The sequence below is a fragment of the Lissotriton vulgaris genome, chromosome 6 (genome assembly GCF_964263255.1).
Source record: "Lissotriton vulgaris chromosome 6, aLisVul1.2, whole genome shotgun sequence".
Taxonomy (NCBI): domain Eukaryota; kingdom Metazoa; phylum Chordata; class Amphibia; order Caudata; family Salamandridae; genus Lissotriton; species Lissotriton vulgaris.
In genome coordinates this window covers 210,214,039-210,239,797 of record NC_141694.1, presented here as the reverse complement: position 1 = coordinate 210,239,797, position 25,759 = coordinate 210,214,039, and the positions used below count along the sequence as shown (strand labels likewise).

Sequence of the window (25,759 nt, the reverse complement as noted above, 5' to 3'; positions counted from 1 at the left end):
AGGATTTGAGAAGTCACTCAAAATGATCCCTAATTTTTCTTTCTGAAGCACTAATCATACTTTCTATGGCAAAATTAACTCCCTCATGTTGTTCCTTTTTAAATTGAGTGTTTTCAGACTTACCACTTCATTCCAATCAAGATGGCTTCTGGTGTGCCATACTTTTGTCATAAGTAAGACTGTTAGCGCTCTAGTTGTTCTTTAGAACACTCTGGGGCATTCTGTCATTGGGCTATACTTGGGGTACATCTGGGTGATATTTGGGCTACATTTAGGCTCTTTTGTCTCTGGTGGCCATCTTGCGAGACTATGTCAGAATTTTTTAATGAAATTGAAGAGGGTTTGAGAAGTCACTCAAAATGTGCCCTAATTTTTCTTTCTGCAGCACTAATCATAATTCATATGGCAAAATATACCCCCTCATTTTGTTCCTTTTTAAATTAAATGTTTTAAGAGTTACCACTTTATTCCAATCAAGATGGCTTCAGGTGTGCCATACCTTTGTAATAAGTAGGACTGTTAGCGCTCTAGTTGTTCTTTAGAACACTCTGGGACATTCTGTCATTGGGCTATACTTGGGCTACATCTGGGTGATATTTGGGCTACATTTGGGCTCTTTTGTCTCTGGTGGCCATTTTGGGAGACTGCATGTCAGAATTTTTTAATGAAATAGAAGAGGATTTGAAAAGTCACTCAAAATGTGCCCTAATTTTTCTTTCTGCAGCACTAATAATACCTTCTATTGCATAATATACCCCCTCATTTTGTTCCTTTTTAAATTAAATGTCTTAAGAGTTACCACTTTATTCCCATCACGATGGCTCCAGGTGTGCTATACCTTTGTAATAAGTAGGACTGTTAGCGCTCTAGTTGTTCTTTAGAACACTCTGGGACATTCTGTCATTGGGCTATACTTGGGCTACATCTGGGTGATATTTGGGCTACATTTGGGCTCTTTTGTCTCTGGTGGCCATTTTGGGAGACTGCATGTCCGAATGTTTTAATGAAATAGAAAAGGATTTGAGAAGTCACTCAAAATGTGCCCTAATTTTTCATTCTGCAGCACTAATCATACTTTCTATGGCAAAATATACCCCCTCATGTTGTTTCTTTTTAAATTAAATGTTTTAAGAGTTACCACTTTATTCCAATCAAGATGGCTTCAGGTGTGCCATACCTTTGTAATAAGTAGGACTGTTAGCGCTCTAGTTGTTCTTTAGAACACTCTGGGACATTCTGTCATTGGGCTATACTTGGGCTACATCTGGGTGATATTTGGGCTACATTTGGGCTCTTTTGTCTCTGGTGGCCATTTTGGGAGACTGCATGTCAGAATGTTTTAATGAAATAGAAAAGGATTTGAGAAGTCACTCAAAATGTGCCCTAATTTTTCATTCTGCAGCACTAATCATACTTTCTATGGCAAAATATACCCCTTCATGTTGTTTCTTTTTAAATTAAATGTTTTAAGAGTTACCACTTTATTCCAATCAAGATGGCTTCAGGTGTGCCATACCTTTGTAATAAGTAGGACTGTTAGCGCTCTAGTTGTTCTTTAGAACACTCTAGGAGGCTGCAGTAGAACACAAAGGAATCAACTGACAGTCTCTGTCCTTGTTGGATGTACATGTTTTACTGAGAATGTCAGACTTCATTTTCACATGACTGAGAAAGATAATGTGAATTTACAGAAAATATGCTTTCAGTTTAGCTTATAGATCCCCTTCCAAACCACTGTGGGAAAATCATGAGATATTAGTTTTCTTTCAAACAATATTCATGATATCACAGCAGAAGGTTTTTTCACATGGTAAAATCACCTTAGAACCCACCACAATTCCTAAAACGAGTATGGTACCATCAACAAATGATTGATAATGTAACTAAAGTCCTAAAACCCTCTATTAACTACAATGCTTTTTAATGAGGTGCTATCATGTATATTGGTCCCAAGATGGCTGCCAACACTTCTTGGATGAAGTGCTGACAGCCAATCAGATCAGATGTGTGGTTAGGCTCCGCCCAGATATATATATTTTTTTGAACCTAAATTACTCAAAATCCACTGGAGCACATATATTGAGACCTAGCAAAGGCACATCGGGCTAACAGTCCCTACAATTTTGCCACGTTTCGTGCAAATCCATTCAGCCGTTCGAGCTAAAAGTGAGGCCAACCGCCCTATGGAAATTAACATGGGAAAAATGCGTTTTGGGACCCCCCTTTTTTCTCGGCCCCCCCTTGATGAAACCCCCCCAAATTGTCAGGGGCTGCTCATAAACAAAATGTTCCATTTTCCTGAAGATTTCAGCCAATTCCGTCCACAAACGCCAAAGTTATTAGACATAGAATTTTCAAAAATCCCATAGAGAAAAAATCCTAACTATATATACCTACTGGCGACCGCCAGTAGGTAATATATATATATATATATATTACCTACCTACGACCGCCAGTAGGTAATATATATATATATATATATTACCTACTGGCGGTGCGAAGCGACTCAGTGCTGCCACTAACCGAAAGAGCATGGGCGCATGCGCAACACTGCTCCTCCGCACATGCGCATTCACACGGGAACACCCTTCCCGGTGCACGCAAATGCGGATAGCAAACCAGGGGACCGGACCAAGTATGGGCTTTTTCCGTTTTCCATTAGGGGCTAATTGAGGTCTTTTGAGACTATTTAAACTCGCTCCCTAGTTCACCACCTCACTCGTCGGAGCCGCGTGGAGGGGGAACAAGCCAGACAGCCCTGTGCAGAACCGTGAGTGTGTATGGATGTATGAACAAACCTGAAGGTGTGTGATCTATTTTTACCGAGGTATTACTACCTTTTGATCCATTCCCTTAAATACCTCACAGGTTGCCATATCGGGTAGAACGGACCACGCCCCAACACGCTGTGGCTCATGAGGCCATTGGACCTCTATTAATAAGTAAGCTACGCATTTGGGTCACAAACCATACCCTCTAAGACCTATCTGATATTTTGAATGTGTGTGTGTGTCTCAATCTATATGTAGTTCGTTTTTTTCTTTTTAGGGTTCCTGGACCTTCACTTTGTTCCTTGTTACCCTTCTGTGTATTTACACAGTAGTAACATAAAAATATGTATTATCTTGCTTAGTAGTAAAAATTTTTTTAGGGTTCCTGGACCTTCACTTTTGTTCCTTATGACCCTTCTGTGTTTTTTAGCACAGTATGGACACAACAATATGTGCCATCTTGTTTTACATAACCTTTCTGTTTACAGGTATCCTGAACCGCCAACTGGGCGCAACGGACCGTACATCCAACATAGATAGGTACATTATTCACCATATCTATTTTTGTAGAGCACAATTTTTAATATCTACACACATGTGAGTAAGGTGGGGATAAGTAGTGCATATTCCCGTCCTGAAGAAGGAGTTCCAGTACTCCGAAACATGTCGACGCACTAATTTGGTTGGGTTACCCTAATTAGTAAACCACAACCACTCTAGCACTTTTTTTAATAATACCAGCCGGAGACTAAATAAAAATTTTTTTCAGCACTCACGTGCCAGGTATTTTTTAATTCCTCACTTTTCACCTCACCACTCACATTATTGGTACCTTCACACACCAAACACATAGTTCACTCATAAAGTGCTCCTGCGTAGTCGTGAAGTCGTAGCACGCCGCATTCCGTAGAGGTTTGCGAAGACCCCGATGATGAAGCATGACACCAAGGGGCCTGTTGGTGTGTGAGGGGTATTTTAACAACACTGGTTGCTCCCCACCATTGTGGTAACAACCGCCGTCCACCTAGTGGATTCCTTTTGTTTATGATAGTTGCCAGGGGAGACAGAATCCACTTTTCCCTCTCCATCCCTCCTTTGTTAAAAATTATATGGCACACCTGAAGCCATCTTGATTGGAATAAAGTGGTAACTCTTAAAACATTTAATTTAAAAAGAAACAACATGAAGGGGTATATTTTGCTATAGAAAGTATGATTAGTGCTGCAGAATGAAAAATTAGGGCACATTTTGAGTGACTTCTCAAATCCTTTTCTATTTCATTAAAACATTCTGACATGCAGTCTCCCAAAATGGCCACCAGAGACCAAAGAGCCCAAATGTAGCCCAAATATCACCCAGATGTAGCCCAAGTATAGCCCAATGACAGAATGTCCCAGAGTGTTCTAAAGAACAACTAGAGCGCTAACAGTCCTACTTATTACAAAGGTATGGCACACCTGAAGCCATCTTGATTGGAATAAAGTGGTAACTCTTAAAACATTTAATTTAAAAAGAAACAACATGAGGGGGTATATTTTGCCATAGAAAGTATGATTAGTGCTGCAGAATGAAAAATTAGGGCACATTTTGAGTGACTTCTCAAATCCTTTTCTATTTCATTAAAACATTCGGACATGCAGTCTCCCAAAATGGCCACCAGAGACAAAAGAGCCCAAATGTAGCCCAAATATCACCCAGATGTACCCCAAGTATAGCCCAATGACAGAATGTCCCAGAGTGTTCTAAAGAACAACTAGAGCGCTAACAGTCTTACTTATGACAAAAGTATGGCACACCAGAAGCCATCTTGATTGGAATGAAGTGGTAAGTCTGAAAACACTCAATTTAAAAAGGAACAACATGAGGGGGTTAATTTTGCCATAGAAAGTATGATTAGTGCTTCAGAAAGAAAAATTAGGGATCATTTTGAGTGACTTCTCAAATCCTCTTCTATTTCATTAAAAAAATTCTGACATGCAGACTGAAACATGCACTTTGAATACCAGCAGCAGACGTCCCTGGTGAGCAGTAGCTTTACTACAGTGATCTAATGTGCAACTAGAGTGCTAACATTCAGAATTTATGGCAAATGTGTGACACATCTGAATGCCTTCTTGATGGAACCAAAGTAAACAAGCATTGAAAATGCAATAGATCTCGCCCTCGTTTAAGTTAAAGCCATTCTGTTTGTAATGAGGTGGCTTTTTAGCCTTGCTTTTATTAGTGTTTTTTCAACTTTCATGTAAATAACGCACCGTTTTCACCAAATCGACTTTGCCCAAGCACGCCCTTCCCTTCGGCCAACAAATCCCAAAAATTCGGCACACCTGCCGATCCACTCTCCCTACAGCTCACCCAAGCCCCGTCCCTCTAGCGCGACTGGAACACCCCAAATTCACCTTCTCCATGCGCACCAAAAACTCCCATTGAATAACATGGCAATTCGCTACTCCGCACAAAAGTTGCTCTTGAAAGCACTTCCACTGCTCCGATCCGCTTCAAACTTGGCTGGATCCCCTAACATCTCACCAAAAATCAGCCCAATCCATCCACGGGAACGGGGACGAATTTCAACCCGAATACGCGCCCCCCGCAAACACAAAAAAAAGCCATAAAACGGCCAAATATCGACCAAAAACCGCCAAAATCCCTCAAAACCTTGCCAACACCAATACGCACGAAACTGAACTGGCCCCTCAGCCCTAGGCTCCGGGAACCCTACTTAATTGACCCAAAAGCCCTAAAAAAGCAACATAATACACACGAAAACGCCCTAACAACCCTAAAATGCATATAAGTATATGTATGCATGCATTTATGTTTGTATTTATATAGATATACAGATGATATATGTTTATATATGTATGTATATATATATATTCACTGAAAAAACCATAGGCTATAGACCATATATAGTTAGGAATTAGCATTTACAAAACCTTGAAAATTCACTGAAAAAACCATAGGTTATAGACCATATATAGTTAGGAATTAGCATTTACAAAACCTTGAAAATTCACTGAAAAAACCATAGGTTATAGACCATATATAGTTAGGAATTCGCATTTACAAAACCTTATTTTACTCACACAAAACCATTGAAATTCCATATATAGTTAGTTGCACTAACTATATATCGCGCACCCGCAATCCACTGCTGATGATGTCACATATTACATCATTCATGACATGGTCAGTGACATCACTGATGACATCACTGATGACATCTCAAATGACATCACTGATGACATCACTGATGACATCACTGATGACAACATCCAGTGACTGTATGTTTCTGTAAAGTTAAAATATGTCTTACATATTGAAGAATGAGTGGATGTATAAGTGTCTGGATGAAGGATTTAGTAGGTGCATGACTGACTGTATGAGTGAGTGATTAAATGTGTCTCACTGAGTGCATGGGTTAGTGACTAAACTGTCTTAATTTGTGCATCATTATGTCTGTTGTTCTGTAAACTGTTGCATGTGTTGATAAGTAGCTATATGAGTAACTATATGGGTTATTGATTGGTTGCCCAAGTATTTGTATGGGAGACTGAGTGTGTGTGTGGGTGGCTGGGAGGTGTATGACTCTGTGCATAGATGTGTGAGCAGTTGATTCACTAGATGTATGGTTTCAAAAGTGCATGTGGAAACAGCTGTATGGGCGGTTGACTGTGTGCATGAGTGTATTGGTGAGTGAATGGATATCTCAGTGCTACATGTCAAAGTAAGTACATATGTAAAACACAGTACATGTGAGAGTTGACATATATAAATAACTGTGCATAAGAGCCAGTGAATGTGTGAGTGGCTGTATGGATCATTGTGAACTTGTATCAGGGATTGTATAAGAGAATAAATATGTGTTAGTATATGTTTGAATAAGTAAAGTTTGTATAACTGTATAGTTGAGGAAATGAAGGTGTGATTGATTCTTTGCATGACTGACTAGGTGTGTGAGTAACTCCATGGATGAGTGACAGTCTGTGAGTGTCTGTTTACACTGATTGTATCTAAGGTTATATTAGAGTCTGAAGAGGTTCATCGTATTATCACATGAATGATATCATCAGTGATGTGATCAGTAATGTCAACTGAGATGTCATCAGTGATGTCATCAGTGATGTCATTTGAGATGTCATCAGTGATGTCATTTGAGATGTCATCAGTGATGTCATCAGTGATGTCACTGACCATGTCATGAATGATGTAATATGTGACATCATCAGCAGTGGATTGCGGGTGCGCGATATATAGTTAGTGCAACTAACTATATATGGAATTTCAATGGTTTTGTGTGAGTAAAATAAGGTTTTGTAAATGCGAATTCCTAACTATATATGGTCTATAACCTATGTTTTTTTCAGTGAATATATATATATATATATATATATGTATGATAAATGAAGAATCGGGAGGGGGGATAGGGAGAGAGAACACGTGGAGGCATGGGTGGGGCACGTGCAGTGGAGAGGGGTTTAAAAAAACAAAGTGGGGAAGGGGAAAAACATGGGAGGAGAAACATATTTAAAGAGAGCACCAGACAAGGGTGACTTCAACACGAAAAGCAGAAAGAAAAGCACACTAGAAGGAAAAGGATCGTATGGGGATCAAACAGGAGAAAGAGCAACATTAGTGCGGGTGGTGGGAAAGAAGCACATGGGCAAGAGACCGTTGCGTGGAGTGGGGAGAGAAGCACAAGAGGGAGAGCTCTAGAATACACATACACTCTCATGAAGTGCTTACAAGAAAAAGGTAGCTCCCTAAAGGAGAGCAGTGGAAGAATAGAAGTCAACAAATCAGATGAACTGTAAAAAGCAACAAAATAAGAGTCAGGCACAGGACAGTGAAAGCAAAGCCAACAAATAGCAAGCAATGGGAGGGCATCAAGCCCCTGGTTGTTCTTGGTAAGCACACACCATGTCTTTTACACCCAGACACCTGGTAAGCAGGACTTAAAAACGAGCTTTCTGCCTCAGAAAACTTTGCATACCATGCATCTGTTGCAGCTAAAATATCCACTTTCATATCAGACACTTCCAGTCTTGCTTATTTGATCCCACAAGAAGCATTTCAGTAGAAGGTGCTACTCTATGTAAATGCTCATTTTCTACATGTTCCTTTTTTATTTTTATTGTAAACTATTTTCTATTTTAACAGTTCCCCCACAACAATCTATTTTTATTTAGCTATATTAGACAGGGGGAATTGGTGTGGAAGGAACAGGTTCTGTTACAGTAATAAAAACCTACATTCTAGGACTGATATATAGCTTTTAGAAATGTGGTCAAACTGATGGAGCAAGTATTAGCGCGTTCAGCGACTTGCTTGTATCAAGAACCTCAAATAATGTTAATAAATTAATTCAACTTGTTTTGTCTTACTAATATTGCACTTTTACACTAGATGGGGGGTGTCCCAGTGACGCTTGCCTATGTGTTTACTAAACAGTAATAACGCTTGCTTCTAATATGGTCGCTGCTTTGCGGGAATTTAGTCTGCGCATGCGTCGGTCATACCCATGTGATGTGACGCACTCGCAGTTCTGGAGGGAACTTGTTGCTCATGCGCAGTACTGCTAAAATGGCCGCTTTGTTTTCTCACATGTTCCGTGCTTTCATTGCTGCTTTTGCAAAGCTGTCTTTTCTGCCTAACTCCTAATGCTATAGTTATTATAAAGTAAGTGGTGTAGTATAGCCAATCACGGTATACAGTATATTCATTTTTTTCCTGCATTTCTAAATGGTTTTCGCTTATTTTTCATGTATTGTTCTACGTTAGCCTGGGAGGCGCTTGCTACTCCATATTTGAAGCTCCTATGGTCCCAGTCACGTGATGGGGGGAAATTAACCTGGCCGCAGTGGAAATCAGCCAGCTGGTAGCCAAGACTAAGATGTTCATGAGAAAACGACCAACTAACCAGCAAGACGAAGCTGAACTGTACCTGCACTTGCAACATTGGCATAAAACATACTGTGTACCCTATTGTTTAAGATTCTTATGCCATGGGAACTGGAATGTAAGGGATGGGTACGAAAATGAATATTAAGCCTGAGAAAGTCTAAAATTTAGGAGGTGCAATGACCTAACCTCCTCTTTTGACCAATCAGAATTTAGGGAACCTGTCACTTGCAACATTTGTGGGTGGTACACTGACCCGAAAATAGTATAATTAGCCTAGGTTTAGCTAGAGAAATTATCCAACTTGTCCGAATAGCTGACCTGTCACTGACCCAACGAACTCTATAGGTGATTGATACAGAGAGCTGCGGAGCACTCTGTCCGTAATTGCCACAGACTCAGTCCGGGGTTTAAGTGCTGGCGAAGCACTTTGTGGGAGATTCGAGAAACCCAATCAGGGTTATTGGCAGACTCCTTGCAGAGAGGGGGGTAGCGCAGGCATTGCATCCGAAGCTGCAGGCGTTGGTCGTACCCTTTGGTGAGCCCGGTCCTGATCCAAATCCTGGGGTTATCCTGTCCTGATTGTCCATGAGCTGTACCTGCTCGCCTACTGGCAGCCTAAGTCCTTGAGGGTCCTTTCCCGCCTTTTCCAAGTGACCCGTGGCCAGGGTTAGTCTTCAACCTATCCTAGGTAAATATAACTGAGTGTGGGTGTTTGTCTATCTGAACTTCTCTCTCTTGTCCCGAATAAAGTATAATTGCCTATGTCCTTTACCCTGTTTCTATAAATAAAGTTTACGTGCATACTTGTCTGTTAGCTTGTTCCACTCTCTTCCTACCCTTAGTCAAATGCAGAACCGTTTGCATATATAGTTGTCCATTCTTACCCTCCCTTTAGAGAATAAGCCCATCTGGATAAATCAAATTGCATAAGTTTTGTTTCTTATAAACCGTTAGTGAAAACCGAAAGTCTGCTTTGATTAGTATGTTCCATTTCTTTACCCGCCTTTAGTGAAGTTGTGAAAGTCTGCTGATCTAAAATAGCGTGTTCATTATTTTTCCCTTCCCTTTATTTTCCGATTACTAAATGCTTCTTACTCTCATTCATAGCTATACCATCTTTTTAATTCTAGTTCTAGACAGTTTGACCTGTGTAAATTTGTAGCTTGTGGCATTAGATGACGAAGAGAATTAGATAAGGTGTTGAAAACTTCTTGCGTCTGTGGTTATTATAAAATACAAACCGTTATTTCAAATGTTGCATGGTATTTTGGTGCTATTTACTTACTCCCACAGCTAGCTCCTGATCCATTGTAATTTAGGTACCGGTTACAAGGATTGGTAAGTCAGGTACAAGTATAGAGGAGGAGAAACTGAATTACTGATAATAGTGTGTAGGTTACCTGATCAAATATATATAGTATATATGAAAATCATTTTTTACGGGCCCAAGTGTGCATTATGTTTAGTCGGGTGACCTGCGCGCTCTATCAAAACCACAGCCACAATTCCTTGCAAGGTGAACCACAAAAAAAGTCACTTAATTAACTTGGGCTTAACGCTGCATAGCTTGGCACAAAAAGCAGCTAAATCCATCTTTTTTTTGCTCACCATGTCATTCCAGATTGGACCCAGGCATATGCAAATCAGCCTTGACCCTGCGCCCAATGGGAACAGTCCAGCCCAAACTGCTGTTCGCCCTATGTGGGAAGGGTATGGCCAGACATGTGTCCCTAGCTCACTACTCCACTGGAGTCAAGCTATCCTGGCTGAAGACGGCTGATGGCCAGAAACCGGTCCTAGGATGCTTAATTCCGGTCCAGGGAAGACTTGTCTTGGCAGTTCGGTCACCTGAACTGGGGGTGGCTTGTTGAGCAAAATAACTATGGATTAAACCCAGATCTGAGACTGGGGGTGAATGTTTTGCCATTGTGCAACATTCCGTCCATCATCGTGTGTGTTTTACAAAAAGCAGTTAGGCTTAACTTGGAGGCAATGTATAAAGTATTTATGGAGCACCAAGACTGTAATATAGTGAAAACTGAACAGAAGAAAAACCCCAAACCAATTTAGAAAAAGAGTGTATGTATGTATGTATAAACCATTTTATAGCGCGCTCCGTTACTGGAGAGTATCCTGGCGCGGGTAAAGGAGAGGCAGACAGTGAGACACACAAGAAAAACTTAACTTACACTCTTGAACAGATGTGTTTTCAGATGTTTTTTAAAATCAGCCACTGAGGACATAGAACGTACCTGGAGAGGGAGAGCATTCCAGGCCCGGGCCCCGATCACTGAGATCAATTGGCCGCCAAGTCTTGCTCGTTTGAAGCGGGGAAGATACAATTTGTACAGGGTGGAGGATCTGAGGGTACGTACAGGGACATAGCTGGTAAATCTCTTCCTCAGATATAAGGGGCCTTGATCATGGGAGGCACGAAACGCAAGCACCAGTGATTTAAACAGAATGCGTTGAGCACCAGTGATTTAAACAGAGTGCATTGTAATAACTTATTTGACACTAAATTGACAAAAATCCAATCAGTAGAACTGCAGTTTTGGATTTTTATAGCTTCTAGTGAAAACTAGCACAAGAAAGATCAAAGCGCCAAAGGCGGATATCTAGTCGTGCAGGACAAAGTTGAGAAATATCGCCTACCGTGATTAAGCGCGGTTCAGAAACAACAAGGGGATTGGGCCTAGCCAGCGCTTTCCTTCGGACTTAGAAGAAATTATGAGAAAAGTGTCTGTGAAGGTAAAGTTCAGCAGGGCAAGGCTGCAAGAGCTGTCCGTGGAGGGAGCATCGTCGGATGGCCTTAGGTCAAAGCTGCGGGGAAGAATCTTACAATCAGCCTTAGTCGCCGAAATGGAAGTCGAAAATCTCCAGTGGGACAAAGCAGAGGGCTGTAGCCGAAGACAGTTCCACAAAATCATATACCTCTTCGGCAAAGGACCACTGAAAAGTTTCTGGCCAAATTTCTTACCCAAGTCTTCAGTTTGAGGAATTTGTCATCTGAGCACATTTAGCACCACAACCAAGAGTCCAGGACTGGTGGGACACATCTTGGGGGCTGAGGATTCACTCAGGCTGGGTCCAGGTGTGGGTTTAAGATGGTGGGAGGCTTTTATGACCCTGTGTCTCAGACCAGGAGGCCAGCAATCTAGCAATTGGAGTCCCTCTGGTACTCCTGGAAGCAGGTGAAGATGTAGGGCTCAACAGCACGGCTGGCCTCTGAGGGGTCAAGGCAGGCTCCAGGCAGCCACGCAGTCCTTCCAGGAAGAGCAGCAGTCTGGCAGAGTGCACAGCAGTAGGCATTCCTCTGAGAGCACTTCCACAGGTCCAGTAGTGAACATAAGAGTGGGTCTGAAGGTCCTATAGTTATACCCTGATGCCTGTTTTCTGGAAGGAGGGAGAAGCTTCAGGATAGATTCTTTCAAGTGTATGGAATTTTCTGACTCCCTTGTCCTGGCTCTAAGCTGGCTGCAGTGACAATGCAGGTTTGTTAGGTCTTGATTGCAGAGCACAGACTTCCAGGTGTGAGTGGTGCAGTGCTTAGCTCTGCCCCCCACCCGGCCATCAGATGACCCACTGAGGCACACCTAATCGCTCTATTGTGTGAACGTCTGGGCGGAATTCAAAACACTAGTCAGCTACACCCAGTCATGAGACCCAAGACACGCTGCAGGTACAAAGGGCTAAGGGCAGGGAAATGCAAACTTCCTAAAAGTAAGTATACAAAACAGTGATGGATGGAATGCTTGAATTAATCTCAGCCACTGGTAATCACTTGGGCCGCAACCCAATCCATCGTTATTTTGCACACCATTTAACCTCAGTTTGGACCCGGCTATATGCAAATCAGTCTTGACCCTGCTCCAGTAGGATCATTCCAGTCCGACCTATCAAAGCCAGATCCTCCATGAACAGGAAAACAAGCAACCTAGGCACAGTTTCGCCCTAGTTAGCTTGTGTTCCAGTTCAGGGAGGACCTGCTGGCAGTTCGAGCTGGACTGTTCCCATGAGGAGCAGTGCAAAAAGAACTATTGATGGACAGAATGCAGAACAATGCCATACATTCACCCCAGTACAAGGATCTGTGCCTAAATCCATCATTTTTTTGCTCAACATGCCATTCCAGTTTGGAACTAGCCATATGCAAATTAGTCTTGACCCTGCGCCCAATGAGAACAGTCCAGCACGAACTGCCAGACCAGGTCCTCCCTGGACTGGAAACCAGCATCCTAGGACCAGTTTCGGGGTTTCACTACTATTCAGCCAGAATAGCTTGATTCCAGTGGAATGGAGAGCACGGGACTCACGTCTGAGCATACCCGTCCCACTCGGGGTGACAAATGCCAAAAGAACTATTGATGGACAGAATGCAGAACAATGCCATACATTCTCCCCAGTACAGAGATCTGGGCCTAAATCAATCGTTTTTTGCTCACCATGCCATTCCAGATTGGGCCCAGCCATATGCAAATCAGCTTTGACCCTGCGTCCAATGAGAACAGCCCAGCCCAAACTGCTGTTTGCTCTATGTGGGAAGGGTATGCCCAGACGTGGGTCCCGTTCTCACTACGCCACTGGAGTCAAGCTATCCTGGCTGATGACAGCTGATAGCCAGAAACCGGTCCTAGGATGCTTGATTCCGGTCCAGGGAAGACATGGCTTGGCAGTTCAGGATGGACTGTTCCCATGAGGCACAGGGTCAAGACTAATTTGCATACGGCCATGTCTGAACTGGGGTGGTGTGAAGTGCAAAATAACGATGGATTAAATCCACATCTGTGACTGGGGGTGAAAGTTTTGCCAATATGCAACATTCCGTCCATCATCTTGTGTGTTTTCCCATGAGGAGCAGTGCTAAGACGGATTTAAATATGGCTGTGTCCCAACTGAGGTGGCATGGATGGCGAAAAACAACAGATTGGGATGAGGCCTGAGTGACTGCTACTGGCTGACATTAATTCAAGCATTCCATCAGTCACCCTATTGTTTTTTAACTTTCTAAAAAGAGCCATTTTCAAAAGTGACAAAAAATCTGACTTTTCCACTAAAGAGGGTTTATCATTACAAGTTCATAGGTACCAAGCATGACACGCTACCGGGTCCCAATTATGAATTACAGCTTATTGAATGCAATAAGGAACCCCCAATATTATCCAACGGGAGAGGTAGGCCTCACAGTAGTGGAAAACCAATTTAGGATTTGTTAACTACCAGGACATGTAAAACTTAGTAGCACATGTCCAACCTTTTATTACACAGCACCCTCCCCTATGGGCTACCTAGGTTCTACAAGGGGGGACCTATGTAATAAAAGGGAAGTTTAACACTTGGCAAGCGGTTTTAAGTGACAAGTCGACATGACTGTTTAAAACTGCATTCAGGCTGCAATGGCACGATAAGACATGTTTTAATGTGCTACTTGAGTGGGTAGCATAGTAAGTGCAGCATGCCCACTAGTAGAATTTTATTTACCGCTATAATAAATATGGCAATTTGGTATATGTCAATCAAATCATGTTTACGTGAGTGAGCACAAGCAATTTAGCACTGGTTAACAATAGTAAAGGGAACAGAAATCTAAGGCCAACAACTTTTTTTTTAAATGAAGGAAAGTAGGCAAAAGGTTTGGGGGAAGATCACCCTAAGGCGGTCAGGTCCAACAATAGCCATGGCTCTTTAGTCTCGATTTCCTGGAAATAAACTTTTCTTTAGAGAGACTGTCTATACATTTTTAAAGTGACTCCCAAATATCTATCATGTCTACAAGAGCAGCCAAGGAAACTGCACTCACTGAAACGTAGCTTAAGTGTTACATATTTTGCAGCCCCCTATTTTTTCTACTTTATCAAAAGTTGTAGAGTAATATGTTGAAGAATACCTCTTGCACACTGTTGAGAGAATTACAGAACTGACTTGTCATTCAAAGTTCAGAAAAAGGGGATCTTGGTCTGGAACCTTGTACAATTCCAGATATGAAGTCTTGATGCTACCTACAGTCAAATATCTGTATAATATCCTACTTGGTTGAATTAGCGGAGATACTAAAAAACACAAGGGTCTCAGGGACAGCCCAATGTGGACAGTCACACAGATCCAAAACAACCTTATTGGAGGTGTAGCAAGTATTGTACACTGATAATTGCTCCTCCTTTGATTGGCAATCCATCAAGGGTGCCATGTCCATCTATCTGGACAGAGACACTGTTGGAGAAACAGTTAAGTATGCTACCCTTAAAGATTCCAAGTAGTAGCATTACTTTGAATATTATGTAATGTTCTAGGCAAAAGTGCAATATGATATCTAGAGGGAATACTTCTTGAATAAAGTTGGTTTTTAACAGGAATATCTATGGGTAAGTGTGAGCCTTGGGGCAGTGTCTGATTTAAGCAAAATGTTTTGTTGATGAAAGAGCCCGCACTACTGTACACCTAGGCACAAATAAATTCAGATGTGCTTGCTCCACAGTCAGAGAAATAAGTAGCATACACACCTCTGTATGGAAACTAACCAAATATGGAGGAGGCATTCTTATTGGTAAAAATGTTGATGGCCAAGGTTTATCAGTAAACCTACGGACATTTCTATATTTTGACAGCACACACATCTCAACATTAAATGCATTTACACAGAAAGTCCGACAGACAGGAGGAGATGATGAAATCTGTAATGTTACTGAACTCCTTGATGTTCACACACTCAACTTTGATTGCCATTTGCTAGCTGCTGCTTAAAAAGTAACAATAAGTCCAAAAGCACCAAGATGGAAAGATGATATCTGCCATAGCACCACAACTGCTGACCTACAACTCAGCATGACCTGTTCAAACCTCTCCCTTTTCCTGCAGTAATCTTGCTGCTTTACGTACCATCATTCATGCATCAGGTTAGTCATATGTAATTTATGTGGCACCATTTTAACAATTTTTTTTATCTTCGCCATTCCAATTGTACAGTCCTGCAATGCACATATGGGTGCTATTTATAAATAAATTAGTAGTGAAATACATTCATTTACACCCACATAAGTTAGGCACCCACCAATTACATCCTGCCTTTAGCTGTGCAATCACGATGAAATCCTATGAGAGGAAGTAATCGAGGGAGAGAGATATTTGTGCTCTATATGTAAGAAATAAGTGATATGAAGTACCACCGAAATAAAGCAACTATTAAGATTATCAAACCCGTTTTATTCTCTTTAATGTTATAGTGAACGTAAGATTTGTCATTTGTGTTAATTTTCAGTTCTTTAAATATCAGCTATATTTGATCACACAATGAATTAAAAGAAGGGTATTCTAGTTGAAGAATGGTCTATGTCATGGCATTGTTACAATTTACAAATTATGTACATTGTATGGCTTGGTGGTGTACACACTGATGTTCTTTCTTCTCTCTATTCCACTATTTGTTTCATATCGGGTTTAGCTGGATTGTTTAGATTGTAACATTTACTAGAATAGTGATAGCTCAACAGATAAGATTATTATTATAAATAGGATCTACATTGTCACAGGTCTTAGATTAAGTATGGCCAACGCAAATGAACTGCGGTTACAAAAAAAGAAAACTATAATTATTCATCTCAACAAAACAAGAATTGACATTGGTGTGTTTCTGACCACATACAACCCTGGAAGGGGGAGGGGAGGCAGCCACGACCCTCTAAACCAGTCCACAGTGCATGGAGGATGGGTGGGTCATTAAGGAATCGGAGGCTAGATCATGTCTCTACCAGATAAGGCGTTACTGAAGTTAAGTAACTTGTCCATCTGATGGCGACATCTAACTGCAGATTCCTTACCTATGAATAGATATCAGAGTAATACCATCCCTAGAGGAGGGACAGAGAACAAGACTGCAGGACCGAGTGGGCAAAAAGGCAATCCTTTCGGACTTGACTGAGAAGGCAGTAGTATTTGGTAAACGTGTGCAGGGATGCCCACGTTGCTGCCTGACTAATGTTGAGGGTTGGAACACTTAGTTGCAAGGCCATGGTAGCAGCCTTAGCTCAAGTGGAATGAACCCTTAAGCCTTCAGGAGTCTTTTTGGCGAGAGCCAAAGGAAGGTTGTGCGGTGCAGTCCTCTTCTGCACCGCACAACCTTCTTTTGATCCTATATACCCCACGAAGAGTTGGTCGTTCATCTGGAACTCTTTAGTGTGTGTAAGGTAGAATGGCAACGGTCTTTTTGGGCCCAGACAATGGAGTCTCCGCTCTTCTTTAGAGCGTTGCGGAGGAGAAAGTGGGCAAGGTGACCGATTGCCCTACGTGGAAACGTTTTACCACTTTGGGAAAGAAAGAAAGAGGCCCTAGTATGAAGCTCCAACTTATCTGGGAGATGGTCAGATGAGGTTTGAATGACCGAGCTCTGCAATTCGAAGTTATTGCCACTAAAAAGTCTTGTTTGATCAAAAGTAGCCGGAGGGGGTAGTTGTGCAGAGGTTCGAACGGAGCACACATTAGGAAGGTGAAAACCAAATTAAGGTCCCACTGAGGCATGAAGATAGGAGGAGGAAGGAGCATATGTACAAGCCCCTTAAGAAATCTATTTAAAATCAGGGATTTAAATAAAGGAGGTTGGTCTGGCAGCCTCAAAAAGGCAGACAGGGCCAAAAGGTACCCTTTAAGAGCAGGACTTGAGAGAGGATCAAAAGATCTTTCTGTACAATATTTAGCGAATTTGTGCCACTGGCAAGCGTACACTGGCTTGGTAGAGGAACGCCTGGCTGCCAGAATAACATTATAGACTTCGGGAGAAAGGTCGAAAGCTATCAACTGCTGCACGCTCAATCACCCCATAATTAGGCGTAGTGTTGACACGTTCAGGTGGTGGACCCTCCCTTGCTGCTGCGAAAGAACATTTTTCCGAAGGGGCAGACTGATTGAAGGATTGATGCTCAGCTGGAGAAGCACGGGATACCAGACTCTCCGTACCCAGTCCGGAGCCACAATAATGACTTGACTCTAGTCTCATATGTGAAAAATTCAAAAGGTAAGGAATCTGCAGCGCAGATACATATTGCACTCCCATTGCTCATTAAGTTGTGAAGAGCTTGCCGTCTAACTAGTTTTTGGTCTCGGCTTGGGATACTGAGTCCTTAGTGCCAGGAATCTAGAAAACCAAACTTTACATGCTAGAACAATCTAGGAAAAGTATCAGTGCAATTTCAAAAGTACAAAACTCTTCCCTTTTGTACCATAACATGACACTAAGCATCATGAACATAATTCTAAATGTGTCTCATACAGTTGGTTAAGAGGACGCATAACAATGGTAGATCAAATAAAGTGCAAAAAATGTTTTGGTACAAGATACCTCTAAAAAAGAAATACCAAAAGCATACTCACCGAATGACTGCCATTAAAACGACCCGGCAACCTTTTCCCATGCATTTTGGGTCTATGTACGGTCGGATGTGATAAATTCTCTGAGGTAGGTATTACATCATCAAAACTTGATCCTAAAAAACACAAGCAAAGAACATCACAACACTGCTATGAATACACTGGTTGACAATTATAAATTAGACACATAAATCATTTAAAATTTTGCAGAAAATGAAGGTATTCAATAAAAAATAAAGCTTAAGCAGAAAGGAAAAAGTGCCCAAAAGTATGATCATCCCGACCTAGCATCAGCTGAGATACCCGTAGAATAGCGACACGTGAATTGCATTTAATTCATGAGTTAATCCTTTTCAACATTGTCCAGTAGTGGCACAATTATACCTCCTCAGTTTTGTATATGCCAGATGCTCTATTATTGCTTAGTATCCACACTTGGTATCAACCCTCCTTAATCACATCACTAAGCCCACGCACCAAACTATGTTGAAAAATGGGCTCCATGCATCACACGTCAACATATACAGTCTCTAATGTTTAGTTATTTGTCATGATATTATTCTTTTCTGGTGAACTGGTTATATAATTCATTTCAATGGGTATATAATCCTGTTAAAATAATTATATAGTCCGAACTAAATAAAATTCACCAATTTGCACAGCTAGACAGAAAGTTTCAACTGAAGAAAAGTCAGACTAGAAAATGGAGGGAGGTTGATTACAATGGTTTTCCCTCACTTTAGCATGACCTGTGATTGATTTACACAACACACTACTAGTGCTTCATATGGTGAAGAAAACCATGAGGGTTCACGGTTTCAAGACGCCCAAGAAAACACTAATTTAAGCACAAAGGTCGAGAGCCATAAAATACCAGATTAGAGTGCATACTGCTAATTGGAAATTCTTCGTCAAGAAAGCTCAAAACCTAGAGAACCTTGCAGAAAACTTGCTTTGCAAAATATGCGCATACATTTTATAAACCAAAAAATCCTGTCTGCAAAACAATTTCAAGAAAATTGCTTGCGTATGTCATGCTCCAGGATGGGACAATAGTCCATTGTTGTAAAAGAAGAGTTTATGTACTTGAGTAATACTACTTTATCACTGAAAAGAAAAGAAAACAGATACATGGAAGGCCACATCATAGCTTGCATTTGTGACTGTCGATTAGTCATGGTTTTAAATGAGAACTTTGTCAGGAGGAAGTGGTGACAGAGGGTTATGTAGGACTCAATTCTAATTACTTTTTATACCTAAACCACCAGGTTAATATGTATTTTTTTCCAGGAATACCAGAAGGTAACTTGCTTCTAGTACATGTCCAGTACTCAAGGGGAAGTGTAGATTTAGCACAAATGGAAAAGAAGCTTCACTGCTAAAAAAGTTGCCTTTGTTCTGGAGGCGTGAGTGCCAATACCTCTGGGAGGTTCCTTCTTGGCAAGGGCATCACAGATCACGATTCAGACCACAAACCAACAATACAGTCCTTTTCTGGACTGCTATGCCTTTCTTGTTGCCTATGCACGCAACAAACAGTTTGTCTTTGTACTGAAAATCCTTTTTCATGTCGACAACGCTTTCTAACAAATGTTGGGAGGACAAAAAGAACAAGTATCCATGGTGCTGCCCGATAACTGTTGGCAACCTGTTAGCGCAATGTTACCACTGAGGTAGGCTTGACACATGTCACCTTGATGGACTCCATCAGGTTTGTGTTAAGTGGAAGAAAGGGCTCAGAGATAGCAGAAGTGAGCTGGAATATTTCTGTAAGGAAATCTGCCTTATTTTCTCTATCGGTAGAGGCACTTCCAGTGTTTCCGCTGCCTTTTGCTGTGAAGGACACTACTCCTGCATAGTTTGGCCCTGAAAGGAATTCTAACTTCACTTCAGCTAAAGTATGAAGGTTAAAAGCATTCTGGAGGGTCAAGCGTCTGGTGAGAGGGACAGCAAATTCGCTACCTTACTGCTATAGTTGTGATGTATAAGAGAAGGCATTTGGATGTTATCTGAATCAGTGATATAAATGTCATCAAGCCTTTGCCAGTACACATCTATGGGCAAACTTCTTGCCTGAGCGTCATCTCTATAATGGAACTCTTCCACCAATCTCTGCACCTGCCTTTTTAGCACATCAACCTGCCCTTTGTGTTAGGCACAGACTCCATCAGTGGCCGGCTCTGGTGTAGATGACACCAGCTGAGACCTGAGCGCTGGTGCAGATCCACAGCACCTTGAGGACTGCCTTCAAGTGGACATCACACGTTAACAGGTTTCAGGGAAGTAACCACTGACAGTATCCCATTAGGGGACGTATCAGTTTCAGAGTACACAGAGGCACTGTGGAAGAGTGAATACAATGACGTGTGTGAGATTGGAGGTAGGTGCTGGAAGTCAGGATGAACCAGAAGTGGAAATGGCACCGGAACAGGGGGAAGAGTCTGTTTTTCAGCAGGAGTGAAGTGAACCAGCTATGGCTCTGAGAAGAACATAAAGGGTAGTTGTAGTAATTTCATTCTTATGTAATGAATCTCCCTGGCTCTGATGCTCTAGCTATGTGATGTCATTTAGAATGTTATGGAGGTTTGTACTTTAAGTGAGAGCTGTTAGAGAAGATGAGCTGAGCAGCCAGGAGGCCGCTCCTGGTGGGGCTTATATTAGGAGCTTATATTAAGGCTTACATTGGAACTTACCAAGATTTAACTTGAAGAATAAAATACCATCTACTAGAGCTGTCTACAAGACTTCATTGATTCATACAGTAGTCTTTATGGCTGGCTTTGTGTAGGTCTCCTAGTGCGGTTTGTTAATATTAGCGATAGATGCTGCAACTGTTTTTGAAGGAATCACCTATTGGAAGTGCTGAACAAGTTGGGTTATGACATTTGGGCAAAGAAGTCTCACCTAAAGAAATCATGTAGACCTCAATAAAAACCAGTATTAGAATCCGGAGCATAAAATACACTCACCGAACAGAAGATCTAGTAGCAGCTAATTTTCAGGCTTTATCTACCACTGGTTGAGATCTATTGCAAGAAGGATACTAACCTTTATTTCAAGAATAAATTATTAAATCAATCCAGGAAATATCACAATTGACAGCATTTTATCAACAACTTCATCTGACATCACAACTCAGTTTAACCTAATAACAATTGACATTTGCTTAGCGAGGGATGCTAGACAAACTTTCATATGCAACTTTATAACTGGGGAAGCCATGTTTGCTTTACACAATTGATTGTTTACATATCTATGAATGCACCTATTCATAAAACATAATTTTATCTGGAATAAAAAGCAACATTTTTATAAAGATCTAGTCCCTGATGGACTTCAAACACTAATTATTATTGATTAGCATCTTTTACCATCCCTTCAAAAAGGATGTTTTTTACTAGATGGGGCTTAGATATAAGAAAGTGTAATATATTACTAAAACTTAGTATTTCATTGCCTTGCCTGGCAGACCAACAGCATGGTCTAAACCTGGCTCTAAATCCTAAGAAAGGATACCATTGTACCCATTTCTGATGGTTGTGCTAAGTCTCTTGAGTTTGCTTTGGACTCTATGCCTCATCTTTTCCAGCATGTAGCGAATCCTTGACGTCCTTTGAATTGAATCAAATGCTTGCTTGCACTCTGTGGTACAAAAGGGGGTGGTGATGGACGGAGCATCTGAATCAATCAAACACACACCCAGTCAAAAGATCTGGGTTTAATCCATCACCGTTCTTTAGCCCACTCTGCCACCCCAGTTCAGACATGGCTGTATGAAAATCAGTCTGACCCTGTGCCTCATGGGAACAGTCCAGCCCAAACTGCCAAGCCATGTATTCCCTGGACCGGAAACAAGCTTCCGAGGACCGGTTTCTGGCATTCCAGCCGTCTTCAGCCCGGCTTGCTTGAATCCAGTGGCAAAGTGAGCCCTCTGTGGCACAATATTGCTGGTCTCCCACTTAAATTAGATTGATATAATCTAAAAGGCACTAAATCGGTTTGTCTAAATCACTATCACTGAGTAAGACTCTTCTTTGTCTTGAGAGTCCCAAAAATCATTTAAAGTATTTTCTCAAAGACATCTTCACATTTTTTTAAATTCTAATCCTTTAAATTTTCCCTCTGAATTACAAGAGAAAAACTGACTTTTCTAATAAAACTATTAAAACTTTATTATGGTACACAAATGAGATATAGGACAATAACTGAGCCAGAATTACATTTTTAATCCTTTGTATGTTAGGATTCATGTTTTGGTCTCTAGGGTTCAGGGGTGTAATTGTTTGTTTGGTTATGGATTTGTATTTGCATTTTATTGTTGTTCCACAGTCCTGATTGGCATGTTTTGTATTTTTTTTAAGTGCTAATTAAAAAGTAAATAAATGAAATTTAAATTCTGATACTAGCCCTGAGCTGGAGATTAAAAGATAGGATACATCCTGTGCACATTTTGCCCTTTAACTGGGAGAATGAAGATTCTACACAGTAGGAAGTGTCACTGGCTGTAGCTTCAAAAGTTAAGAAAAATGAGCTGAGCAGGACTTATGGTGAAAAGACCGTCATGATGCTCAACACCAAGACATGGACATAGACAATCTGCAAATAGTGCCACTGACTACAAAGCTTATATACTTCTAAAAACTCTAATCAGAAGCTTTACTCAGTCTTGTTAATCCTTCGATTTATTTGTGGGAGCATTTCAAATGAATGAAACAGAATATAATACAGACGATGGGTGGCTTCAAATAAATATCGAAAAGCACCACTCTCCCAAATAAAATTAACATTTGTATTTCTTTATATTGGTTTGTGAATTAAATAAAGTAGTTCAGATTTTTTAAATGTGTTTGATAACTGCTTGTGTCTGCATTTTTGTGAACTGTTTCGTGGTTCAAAGCAACAAGGATGCTGCGGTTGGAGTCTCCAGCTTCCAGTAATGACTCAATGGGGGTTCCTGGATTCCAATAATGATTCAGTGGGGGGTTTCAGGATTGTTATTGTTAGGGGGCTCATATATAACGCACGACTCACCCGGGGGCATCTCGGCGCTTAAATAGAAGATAACAGGAGGCAGGCAAAATAGGAAGGCAGGTAGAGCGAACAGATTAAAACAAAAAGGCCTTTAGTTGTTTCCTAAAGACCAAACAGGAGGTGCATTTACGTAAAGGCCTCTGGTAGCAAATTCCAAAACTTGAGCGCACCATACAGAAAAACTCTGCCTCCTGTGCGGGTAAGACTGATCCGGGGGTGTTTAAAAGGGCTAAAGAATTAGACCTAAGATTGCGGCCGGAGACCAGCTTACAAAGCTTATTTTGCAAATAACAGGGATCCTTTCCCTTGATTGCTTTAAATGTAAAGCAGCAAATCTTGAAAAAGGACCTTTTTTTCACTGGAAGCCAGTGAAGCTCTCTGAGCAGCGGAAGTGAGGGGAACGGTTTAATACCATGCTTGCTGCCCTGATTTTGATCACTTGGAGCTTAACAAGTAGCGTCTCACCTACTTCTGCCAATAGTGCTTTCCCGTAGTCGAGGCGACTCATGACCATCGCCCTGACCACTGTTCTACGATGTTCTAGCGGCAGGTAGGGCAGTATCTTACGTAGGAGGCGAAGGGTATAGTAGCAAGAGCCTACAGTGGTTTTGATATGGTCCTTCATTGTAAGCATTTGATCCAGTTGCAATCCCAATACAGGATTCAACTAATGATTCAGTAGGGGTTTCCCAGATTACACTAATGATTAGGTGGGGGTTCACTGAAGTCAAAAAGTAAAGAACCACTACTCTAGAGATTTGGAAAATTAGCACAATAATGAAATAGTTTTTCAAATTCCTAACATCTTTTGGGTCGGTGGAGAGCTTTTCAGAAGAGGTTTTACTAAGGCTTATTTGCAAGTATCCAAGAAGATTCCTGGCAAAATAAGAGTAGTTAGGTCCCAATTTAGGGCATAGGCCCAGCAAGAGGGGGTGGCTAGCCGCCATCAATTTTGACAGATAGTTTTTAACAATTTTGTGTTGCTTGACAGCCTCTTAGTTTTATTTTGGCTCAGTGCACCTTATGTTGTCTTCTGATTTCAGGTTCTGCTTTTCTTTTACTGCCTCATTTTGCCTTATTGTGCAGTCTGCTGTTTTCTTATTTTACTCACTGGCCGCGCTGTTTAGCAGCCGTTCGCTCCTTTCTCACCTGTTTCAATGGATACCGCTGTACGCCTGAGCTAAAGGCAAGCCCGTCTGCACCCATCCATGCTGGACTGAACAAGGATCTCTGGCCCTTTGGCCACCCACAGATACTCCTCCACAGAACTCAGAGACCTGGACCCCGGACGACGCAATAACTGCTGCCTTTCATAGCCTTGATCAATGGTAGGACCTTTCATCTGCTGCAATTGTCTCTTCACCTGCAGCTCAGCACCGCCCACCCTCACGGAACCCTCTCACCACACCCACCTCAGACAGTCAGACAGTGGCCACCACAGAACCACTCCATTGCCTGCTGCTCAACGCTTAATCACTCTGAAAGCACACCACCAAAATCTGGACACCAGCATCACCCTCACCCTGCCGTTTCCTTCATTACTGAGACCTGGCTCAACCTCTCTGCCATCCCCGCCATAGCCACCGCAACACCCAACGGATACCAGATAATACACAGACGCCACCAACAAACATGGAGGAGGCATCACCATCATCCACATAGAAACCATCAGTAACACCACCATCAAAGGCGACAACACCTACCATGGAGCACCTCAACTTCCAACTGCAAACCAATGGCCATACTATACTATATACTCTAACTTAAGCTCTGGGTGTCTTGTTTTCTTCGTAATTTTGAAGATTTGTGGAACGAATATTATAATATGTATATATACATACATATATATATATATATATACATACATACATACACATTATATATATATATATATATATATATATATATATATATATATATATATATATTCAATGAAAAAACCATTGGTTTTAGGCCATATATAGTTAGGGATTTGCATTTACAAAACCTTATTTTACTCGCATAAAACCATTGAAATTCCATATATAGTTATAAGCGCTAACTATATATCGCGCACCCGCAATCCACTGCTGATGATGTCACATATTACATCATTCATGACATGGTTAGTGACATCACTGATGACATCACTGATGACATCTCAAATGACATCACTGATGACATCACTGATGACAACATCCAGTGACTGTATGTTTCTGTAAAGTTAAAATATGTCTTACATATTGAAGAATGAGTGGATGTATAAGTGTCTGGATGAAGGATTTAGTAGGTGCATGACTGACTATATGAGTGAGTGATTAAATGTGTCTCACTGAGTGCATGGGTTAATGACTAAACTGTCTCAATTTGTGCATCATTATGTCTGTTGTTCTGTAAACTGTTCCATGTGTTGATAAGTAGCTATATGAGTAACTATATGGGTTATTGATTGGTTGCCCAAGTATTTGTATGGGATACTGAGTGAGTGTGTGTGGGTAGCTGGGAGGTGTGTGACTCTGTGCATAGATGTGTGAGCAGTTGATTCACTAGATGTATGGTTTCAAAAGTGCATGTGGAAACAGCTGTATGGGCGGTTGACTGTGTGCATGAGTGTATTGGTGAGTGAATGGATATCTCAGTGCTACATGTCAAAGTAAGTACATATGTAAAACACAGTACATGTGAGAGTTGACATATATAAATAACTGTGCATA

At 41.3% G+C, this 25,759-nt stretch overlaps 1 protein-coding gene across 2 annotated transcripts in view; it reads right to left on the bottom strand.

Moving 5' to 3' along the window:
* The window catches only part of CD2AP (CD2 associated protein), a 630,446-nt gene that overhangs the window by 113,404 nt on the left and 491,283 nt on the right, over positions 1-25,759 (bottom strand). For both annotated transcript variants that reach the window (XM_086926250.1, XM_086926251.1), the window contains exon 15: positions 18,039-18,151. In XM_086926250.1, coding sequence (XP_086782376.1) covers positions 18,039-18,151 — 113 coding nt within the window. The remainder of the gene's footprint in view (positions 1-18,038; positions 18,152-25,759) is intronic.